Genomic DNA, 10,665 nt, shown 5'->3' with positions numbered 1-10,665 from the left:
TGCACTGATTTGCATTTATGTTAAATGCATTACATTTATTTATTTAATTTAAATGTATTTATTAAATGTATTCAATTAATATTATATTAATATGCATTTATATAAAATGCTTTGTATTTATAAAGCTGTAACCTATCATACCGTGTGTTATGTGGCTTGCTGGCTGCAGAATGAGGGGTGTGCTTTATGTTGAAGTGGGCGAGTTCACATTTACATCTACAAGCCTAGTGTACCTCCCACATTCACTCCCATCCCAAGGATTCATGGGAAATGTAGTCTGATTACAGTTAGAGAGAAAGAAATGGATATGATGCAATCACTGTTCTAACACCATACCTCCTCTTGGGCAGAATACAGGCTGCATATTTTAAATCAGAAAACTGACTTCCTGAAAATTCAATCAGTCATATCTTTTAAACGATAAGAAATTTCACAAATAATAACTGTTTAGTGTTTTGTGTTTTAGTGTGTGTCTGAGTGTGTATGTGTGTGGGGGGGTGTACCAATGGGGGATTTTTTGAAAATCCCGGAGTTCTGCTTTAATGGCTGTGTGTTGAGTTATTTTGAGGGGAGAGCAAATTTACACCGTTATACAAGCTGTACACTCACTACTTTACATTGTAGCAAAGTGTCATTTCTTCAGTGTTGTCACATGAAAAGATGTAATAAAATATTTATAAAAATGTGAGGGGTGTACTCACTTTTGTGAGATACTGTGTCATACCTCCCAACTTTTTCAGATGGGAATGAGGGACACCTATCAGCAAAAGTATGCAGGCATAGGACACACCCCCTTGCCACGCCCTCTTAAAGGAGAATTGTACAAAAAACGAGATTGGTTAAACCCACAAGTTTTTTAGCGCTGGAAAGCACTTTTTGATAGATAAAAAGTGCATTTTATAGACATCTATATAGATCAGACCAAAATGAGGGACAAATGAGGAGGAAAGAGGGACAGAGGGACATTGCTCCAAATCAGGGACAGTCCCTCCAAATCAGGGACAGTTGGGAGGTATGCTGTGTGTTGGGGCATTTTTTTTTGGATGAGTATAAACTGGCAGGTTCTAGAGTACTCTTTATTGCCGAAGAATGGTCTGAGTTAAATGGGTTTCAGCTTCTCCCCCTACAATATCTGATTAGGTGCAAGATTTGAATAAGAGTATTGCATATGAGAAGCAAATACATTTCTTATGTAATGCCATGCTTAAATTTGATTGTATATGGAAATGCTGATTCGATGTTCGATTTTTTTTTTCATTTAGAAACCCTGTATTTGATATTCATTAAGCCCCATATACACTATTAGATTTTCTGCAGATTTTTGTCTTCAGATTTACCAAAACCATGTAGTGCAAGGGCCTGCCTGATTGCATACAAATTGAAACTCCTAAGGTTTGACTTCATATTATATGGTTTTGGTAAATCTGAAGACAAAAATCTGCAGAAAATATAATAGAGTGTATGGGGGTCTTACTTGTAGTCTATCCCTATCTTGTCATACGGATTTGTGCTGTGATGGGATGGCAGAGTTTTTTATTTATTATTTATGTTGGGTCTTCTTGTTGTCATTTATAAATGTGTATTTCATTTTTATGAAAAAATGATTTCTTTAATAAATACAATCTGATATGTAAAAACTGTGCCTTATATGTCCTCTCCCTAGCCCCATCTATCTATGCCTCCATGCTTTATTTTGCTGAGAAATCACTTTGAAAAACAACCATTAGCATTTCTGGCTGTCGCCATCTTGACTAAGGGCAGATGATTCATGTAGCATTTACTTCCTGGAATCTATCTGCCCTTAAAGCAGAGTTCCACCCGAAAATGGAACTTCCGCTTTAAGGGAAGGTGACCCCCCTGACATGCCACATTTGACATGTCATTTTTTTGGGAGGGGGGGAGGTGGAAACCCTCTTTTTAGAGGGATCCAGCTCCCACTTGCTCCCGGGGCTCCGCAGTTCTGAAAGTCAGTTCACCTCTCCCCCCTCCCTTTCAGTAATCATTTGGGACACGTCACAGGTCTCAGATGATTGCCCGGTCAGCCCACGGTGACATTGCCGACACCGCAGAGAGGAAGGGGAGACAAGTGGGGCTTCGTTCCACCGCATCGCTGGACCCTGGGACAGGTAAGTGTCCGATTATTAAAAGTCAGTAGCTGCAGTATTTGTAGCTGCTGACTTTTTTAATTTTTTTTTTTTTTTAAGCGGAACTCCGCTTTAACTCAGGCATGTAGGCAGGAGGGTGTGCTTAGCTGACAAAAAAAATCCTCCCCCCCAAAGACTCCTGGGATGTATGACATTTGCCTAGGCATGGAAAGCAGGAAGTAACTGAAGAAATGTTAAAAAAACTTTTTAAACAAGTAAATATGATATACTTTCCTATCTATTTTATTTTATTCTATTTTATTATTATTATTATTATTTATTCTATTATTTATTATTTTTTATTTATTATTCTATTATTTATTATTTTATTCAATCTTGAACAGTACTGTAATTGTGCAAGCGCTACATTGTAAAGCGCTGCGTAAACTGTTGGCGCTAAATAAATCGTGAATAATAATAATAATCTATTTACTAATGTTGGCAGCATAAGGATTACAAATAGTCAATGTTGATTGAGAGAGTGAAATTCCACTTTAAAGATGAATTCATGACTACAGAGCTGCGTCAGTATGTGGCTTTTATCTCTGCTGGAGTTAAGCTTTTTTGATCAATAAAAATTAGCTATGGTGTAAATCCTCCAAATCTCCAACTTCCTGAGAGTAAAGTTTATAAAAGAAAACAGTAATCAGGTATTGAAAAAAAATAACAAATGATTTTATTAGGTGCTATGCGTTATGACATATTTTCTTTCACCAAGGGAATGATCATGCATTTTCCATCATGATAATTAGTCATTAATTATAAGCAAAAACAGGATACAAATTCTAATGAAAACTTTATTTATTTTTGTAAAAAACAAGATGGTTTCTCTTATGCAAGTCGTTTGCTGATTCTCTTGAAAGTAACTCCACCAGCTTCTGATGTCTGAAATAAAATAAAATAAGGTGAATTAAAGGGATTAAATGTAATGATTTAGTTCACTTTGTGCATTCCTGACAACTGCTGAACGCTAATCTATAGACCTTAAGGACACACATATCCCAGAAAAGCCTCTATTTCGCCTGGTGTTTTAATGGAATAAACTTGGGGGTTGGAATGGGGTGTACTTTGGCAGCAGCTGCAGTCAAATAGGCAGCATTGGCTTTTGTCTGGACATGGGTATAATATGGGTAAATATATATATATATATATATATATATATATATATATATATATATATATATATATCCAGTCCTCAGCTTTACACAGCCCTGACACATAACAGAGCCAGGCTGCTTACCTGACATTCCTCTGTTCCCGTTGCAAAATGCAGTCTGATGACCTCACTGTCCCCCCCCCCCCCCCCCCGCCCGTTATTGGACAGTGATTGAGAAGCAGTAGACTGATAACTCATCACTCTGCTCTCTCCTTTTGTCAGCATGTACATGCAGCTTCTCTGAAGGGCTCCTAGTGTCACCCCACCCTCTCCCAGTCTGAATGCTGCTGTAAACGGTATTTCAAGGGGCTGATACCAAATTTAGGAATTTACTATAAAATGTTAAAGCTCCAGACAGATATAAAAGACACACATTATTGCTTTGTATATATTTATATGTTATTAAAGGTGTTTTTTTAATTGACATGCTATCAGCCACTTGCGGTCTCTACATCAGCATACAGACTGAGTGAGGGAGAAGCACCCTATGGAGTCAATGGGATTGATTTACTAAAGGCAAATCCACTGTGCACTACAAGTGCAATTGGAAGTGCAGTTGTTGTAAATCTGAGGGGAAGTCTATAATGAGGGGAAGCTCTGCTGATTTCTATCATTCAATCATGTACAAGCAAAAATGCTGTTTTTTATTTTCCTTGCATGTCTCCCTCAGATCCACAGCGACTGCACTTCCAAGTGCACTTGTAGTGCAAAGTGGATTTGTCTTTAGTAAATCAAACCCAATAAGTTGTGATGTGATGCCATGAATATGCTGTATACAGGGAAGAGAACAAAGTGACGGAGAGATATGTTTTTTATTCGGCTGCTTTTGTTTTCATTGCCCTGTCATAGGGTGAAGGTGGGCAGGGTGCTTCTAAATGTTACTAAACTGCACCCAAACAAATCAGTTCTCCTGGCCTGCCAGAGAGCACTGTGCTATGAGGCGGGGCTGGATGGACCTTTGGAAGGTAAAAAAGCTCCCATAGATGTATTTCATCTGTGTTTCTAGTTGTTTTCCTTGAATTCAGCTGTAAGGGGCCACATTGCCTTCCTAGTATTCATCCCAAGCACATTTCTCCTGATAAAATAGTAATTGCTTTCCTAACAATCAGGTGTTTCCAAACTGTACATACATTTATTTTATTGAAAAGTTATTGCCAAACTATTGCTAATTGATAAATCATTTTGAAGCCTGGCAATGCAGTGACCTTCTGTTCTTCTAGGCCCCACAACAGTTGCATTGGCTCTAGTATTGCCCTTGTAAATGGGTTCCAAAAGCAGTGATTACAGGCAACTGATTGATTCATAGTAGGTAAGGTCGAATAAAGACAATAGTCCATCCAGTTCAACCTGTGTAGATGCACGTGTGTCAGTGTCTATATTTCCCATATCCTTGTATGTTGCATTGCCTAAGATGCACATCTAAGATGTCTCACCTAAGATTGCTCTGGGTTATTGAACTTTGCCTTATTGGGTATATCAAAAAAATGTAAATGACGTGTTTATTTTATTTCAAAGCATGCTAAATTCAATGAAATAGATGCTTACCTCTACCAGTTTTCCTCCAGCAATCTCAGATGAATGTTTGTATTTTCCAAAGTCTACAACAATTTTGCTGCCATCCCACTGGACTGTTGCCTGTAACAGATAAAAGATTCTTAGGAAGTAATATGCTGGTTGCATTGTAATGAAGGCCCCTTTCACACGGGCTTTCTGATCAGGTCTGCCTGTCAGTTTTTCAGGTGGACCTGATTGAAGCCCCCATTTACTCCTTTGGAGCAGCAGATGTCAACGGTGACATGTGCGCTGACACCCACTGCTATCCGATCCTGTCCGTGAAACACAGACGGATGGTGGTCCTATTTTCCATTCGTCTGGAGGATCAGATCATCAGATCTCCCCATATAGGAGAGTGTGGCACTGACCGGTCCGTCTCAGCACAGTGAGCGGAGACGGACCTGTCATCCACCTGCTCAGCGGGGATCAGCAGATTGATCCCCGCTGAGAAAAGCGGAGCCTGCCGGGCAGACTGGATTTTTTGTTAAAATCATACTAACCTAGGTGGATGCAGCATTGGTCCAATGCTGCATCTGCCCCCCCTCCCCCTGGCTCTAAGGCTGAGAACTGAGTGATCAAAGACCGCTGATCGCTCAGTTCTCAGAGCTCTGTGAGCAGAGCGCTGGTGACTGCCAGTCATCGCTGTCTGCTCTGCTCCCCCCCACGCTCACTGGAATGCTGAGAGGCTGAGCCGGGTGGCGGTCCAGGGATCTGGATGGATCCCAACCATATCGCAATCTTTCGCCAGCCTGGACCGCCAGGAGTGCACTGTGACCTGTTTTCAGCAGATAGCGGGCTGTACTTCTCCTTTAATTTTAGTGATAGACAGGTTATGCTCTATTTAGACTGGTTATACACTATTTAGAGAGGTAAATGGAAGTTTTTGGACATTAATATCTAGGTATTTAGTGATTACTAATATAGATAATTGCCATCCAATCATTCTCTAATTTAATGCTATTAAAAATGACATTTGCACTTTATTGTGCAGCCAAATGTGATTTTCGAAAAGTGCCCAAACACTTGAACATCTTTCTCTTGCAACCATGTCAACAGTATCTGTTTGCAGACAGGGTTTCTATACCCCTGTAGAAAATACTACAGTATGGCTACTAGATGGTGTTATCATAGGAAAAAAGTTGCTCAGTGCCATCTAGTGCCCATAATGGGGTATTTTCTGCATTCACACATTTAAATTGCAAAGAATATAGACTACGAACATTTGATTTTTCCCTGTATGCTCAGAATAAATTTACACACAGGGGTTTATTTACTAAAGCTGGAGAGTGCAAAATCAGGCTCACTTCTGTATAGAAACCAATCAGATTCCAACCTCAGCTTGTTTAATCAAGCTTCGGCAATAAAACTTGGAAGCTGATTGGTTTCTAAGCAGAGGTGAGCCTGATTTTACACTCTCTGGCTTTAGTAAATAAACCCCACAGTTTCAATGGGTGAACGTCTATGCAATTTTTTATATATATATATATATATATATATATATATATATATATATATATACCCTTAGTGGCACAGGAGTTGTGTAGCCACAAAGATTTGTGGTCATAGATATAATCACACTGCACACATAAGCTGGCCATACACAGAGCAAATTTCAGCCAGTTCCTGATGAATTGGCCAAAAATTGTCTCAGTGGGTGGACCTGTCAGCTGCCTCTAACTCAGCAAGCCACCAATAATTGGAAAGTTGAAGGAGCTAAATAGAAAAATGTCAGCTATACAGAGTCTGCGTCCAATAAGATGTAGGCACTGTTTGGGTATTTTAACAGCCGGCAGGGCTCACTGTCAAAGTACAATAGACACAGTAGAACATTCACCCAACCCTGCTGTGTAGCCCAGATGGGGGAATCTCTGATTTTTTTCAGCTAGCTTTTAACTAGCTTTAGGCACAAGAGCCTTTTATGCTTTATCTATCTCAAGTCAGACAAGAGAACCTTCACGCTAAAAACTCTGCCAGCTAGATTGCTGTTGATGCCCACACTTAAATGATGTACCAATCACCAACTCACTGAAGAGTTTTCATGCTGTCATTTCTAATCGCCATAACTGAATACTGTCACATTAATACCAATCCCATGCTCTACTTACTTTAAATTTTTTGCCACTCATGGTTTCCATTTCAGACTCCTTCCCAACGGTGAACTTGTTGGTCATGGTGTGGCCTGGGTAGATCTGGGACCAGGTGAAATCATCACCATTCTGCACCACCTCTGTGGTGAATTTAAAATCCTTTCCTTTCTGAATTGTTTCTGCTGGAATTCCTGGAACAGAAGTACAAATTTTATTATTAGAATTATCACCATCATAATCATAAATTGTAATTTTCATGTCATGTTTACTTTTCTGAATCAGACACCATTGAGTTTCAATGCACACCAAAACAACCAATCAGGATTTTTTTCTGCATTACCTGGTATTTTGGGGTATGGGAAGCCTGTGATTCACTTACCTTTCTCCTATGATGTATGATTCACTGCTAGGTGCCTGAACAGTCAATTGCCAGGCCACAGGGCCATACCTTGCAGGTGTGGAGAGATTCTATAGCCTTGTATAAGCTTCTACGTGGAGCATACATAGAGCTTCTTTTCTATGTTCCTGTTGGCCAACAGGGTGATGGGGAATTTAAGTAAAAAATGGGGAAAGGCAGAGGTGTAGGACAGCCTTTAAAAAAGTCTCAAAATTAGAAATTGCTGAGAGGGAGAGTTTTTTTGGCAAAAGAAACATGCAAAGTCTCTTTTGCCAAAAAAACTCTTCTACTTGCTCCTAATTATGTTTAGGTACACCCTCTGCTGTGTTTAAATAATGCAAAAAATGGACCTGGGTGCTAAGGATGATGTAAACCCTAATAGACAACATATATGTGCAGGAATTCGATCGTCAATTGCAGGTCAGTGGTCTGATTATGTCAGGAGCCTCCTCCTCCCACCTGTCATAAACTTCCACTTTAAGTAAAGCTGTTGCTTTGCTATTCACGGCCATAGCAAAAAAGGTCTTTAAGGTGTACAAAATTGGATGAGGCATGCGAGTATGTTTATAAAAAAAAAAATTAAAACGGCTGGATTGTGTCCCATTTATGTTCATAACTAATTGTACTAAATGAGTCCAATAATACATTTTCTTACCGATTAGCTGCATGAAGGATTCGTAGTTCTCCTGGCTCTCCACCTCATATTTCCCAGTGAAACTCATGGTGCTCTGCAAGTCTAGTAGGGCTACAGAAGAAGAGAAGGTGTAGTGAGAAGGATAAGTTGTTACAGTGAGCTGCTATGGTTATTTAAATGATTTTTCCCCCCCTCACCCCTCCCACCTCCGTGCTTACCACCAGCACTCTACAAATCCCCATTGTCCAGTCGTCCAATTCCAGGGAGCGCCAAATGGTGACTCACCTGTATTGGTGTTATTGAACTGCAGATAAGCACACTTTTTATTGCCCTGAAATCCTAGTATGATCCAGCTACTCAGGAACAATGGAAATTTCCTTTTTGCTGTAGTAATTTTCAAGGCTAACCTACTCAAAGAATGATAAAGATCATTTGAATGAACGTATCTGTAAGCCTAAAGAGTATTTTCATATTTGCAATTACATTTTGAGAACCCCCCACTATATATTTGTTACATGTTCCTAAATACATAGTCATTTTTTTTTAAATTAAAGTTATGTTATGTGAATAAGAACATGTAACAATTGTAAAGTAGCTTCTATATCAATTTGGCTGCAAAATTAGAAATACACTTTAAAGTGAAAATAGTAAAATAAAGTCAGTGCTCTTTTAGTGAAAATTAAACAGCAATAAGTGTAGATATATAGTACACCAATAACCAAATTATAACAAAAATGCAGAGCTAAAATAATAAAAGTGACCACAAAAATATGACCATAAACTGAAGTTTGTCAGAACAACAAAAATAAACAGTTCATATTGTTATGGTTGTAAAACATATAAAAGTGCTCCACTTCAGCCTTAACCCAACGCTTGGAAACACCCGTAGTGCCAATCCTTCACCAATGGTAAAAATACACACTCACTAGAGGGATATGCTGTCTATTACTAGACCAGCAATAAATGCTTTGTTGCGCTTAACCAATGGTAAAAATATACACTCACCAGAGGGATGTGCTGTTTATTACTAGATGTTTATTGTGATGCCATTTACCCAAAGCGCTTATTGCTGTTCTAGTAATAGACAACATATCCCTCTGTTGAGTGTGTATTTTTCTGTTGGTGAAGGATTGGCACTATGGGTGTTTCCAAGCGTTGGGTTAAGGCTGAAGTGGAGCACTTTTATATGTTTTACAACCATAACAATATGAACTGTTTATTATTGTTGTTCTGACAAACTTCAGTTTATGGTCACATTTTTGTGAACACTTCAAAGTGAACATGTGCTTTACCTCTACAGCTGCGTATTCTTATCTGGCACACACCATATGACCAAAAGTTTGTGGACACCTTAGCATCTAACCTACTATATGGCCAAAAAAATTGGATATTCTTCAAAAATATTATGTCCTTGGATTTCCAGTGAAGGATACTGTTAATAGTACATCATACAAAGACATTTTAGACAATTGTACATTTACAACCTTGGACTCTATAGGCAGCTTGTGATAGAAGACCCATTTCTGTTCCAGTTTATAGGTGCCAGTTCTGTGCAATAACTTATACCAATTGATCAGAATCTATCTTGTACTGGTCACTTAAAATATATCTAAAGCCAAAACTTTTTTTTCTCTTTGAAGGACATAGCTTTTGATTGAAGATCAAATAGTACAAGTGGGGTTAAGCTGCTGATTTCCAGGAGTGGGACACTAGGTGCAAAAAACTGAACAGGGTGCTGGGAGCTCCCTTAGATGGCCTAACCTCCAATTGTCAGAGAACATCAGTGTTTCTGTTTCATTCCTTTTCGACTTCATTAACAAGGACTGAAAGTGTCCTAATAAAGTATTTGTATTACTGGAACGCTTTTCTGTCCAATATCCCTTTTGAGAGTATTTTACTTAAAAATAGACTGGAAGAACCTTCTGCTTCCTCCACATTTAAATAAGGCTACTGTGTTCCATGCGGAAGGATCTCCATCTTTAACTTTAGACGGACCATAAGATGAAGGCACTTGTCCATTCTGTGTACACGGTCGCTGTAATCTGATGAGATTCATTATAGCATAAAACTGGCAATACACTAGTAAAATCTCATTTGAAATGTTTTCCTTTCATAAAGTTCTTTTCATTTTAAAATCATTTGTGGGGGTCAAATCAATATTCAGTATTGACTACAGCAACAAAAAAAATTGGACCATGATGAAAAACTAACACATTTTTCACAGTGCGTGTGGTTTTTGCATGGAAAAGTGTTTTTGTGGCGAAATTGAATGTTCAAACCATAAAGAAAAAAAAAAGAAAGTACATTTGAATGTCATCAAATGTACTGAGAATGTTTGTACCAATGCTTGTACAAATGTTCATACAAACGTATTTAAAAATCTATTAGTGTATGGCCAGCTTTAGCTTTGGTCCCAGGCAAGGCTTTACTACCTTGCCTGGGACTCCAATACCATAGCTCTGCATCTGCGGTCTTTTTGCAAACAATATTCTGGTTCAAGTGCTGGTCTGCAGATTAGGCTTCTAAAAAAAATTTAACTGATCTTTCTTTTGTGGGAGAACACCTTTTCCATGCAATGATGATTATCAAGAACCTTGCATGGGAAGCCTGACAAGGGATACAAGAATGTTAACGTCTCTGCTTCCACGGGATCAAGTGACCTTGGTACAGCAATTTTACCAAGATCTTTGACA

At 38.7% G+C, this 10,665-nt stretch overlaps 1 protein-coding gene across 2 annotated transcripts in view; it reads right to left on the bottom strand.

Annotated features, from left to right (window-relative positions):
• Positions 1-2,797: 2,797 nt before the first annotated feature.
• The window catches only part of LOC141134614 (gastrotropin-like), a 171,496-nt gene continuing 163,628 nt past the window's right edge, over positions 2,798-10,665 (bottom strand). Inside the window, exons 1-5 of one of the 2 annotated variants that reach the window (XM_073624077.1) lie at positions 8,191-8,318; positions 7,994-8,083; positions 6,960-7,132; positions 4,846-4,935; positions 2,798-3,029 (exon numbers count right to left, since the gene is read on the bottom strand). In XM_073624077.1, coding sequence (XP_073480178.1) covers positions 2,976-3,029; positions 4,846-4,935; positions 6,960-7,132; positions 7,994-8,060 — 384 coding nt within the window. In that variant the 5' untranslated portion in view covers positions 8,061-8,083; positions 8,191-8,318 and the 3' untranslated portion in view covers positions 2,798-2,975. Of the gene's footprint in view, positions 3,030-4,845; positions 4,936-6,959; positions 7,133-7,993; positions 8,084-8,190; positions 8,319-10,665 lie in introns of those variants that run through there. The other variant, XM_073624076.1, reaches the window with a different exon arrangement.

This window comes from Aquarana catesbeiana, linkage group LG03 (genome assembly GCF_042186555.1).
Source record: "Aquarana catesbeiana isolate 2022-GZ linkage group LG03, ASM4218655v1, whole genome shotgun sequence".
Lineage (NCBI taxonomy): Eukaryota > Metazoa > Chordata > Amphibia > Anura > Ranidae > Aquarana > Aquarana catesbeiana.
The sequence above is the reverse complement of the archived record's forward strand: the minus strand, read 5'-3'. Positions and strand labels throughout refer to the sequence as shown.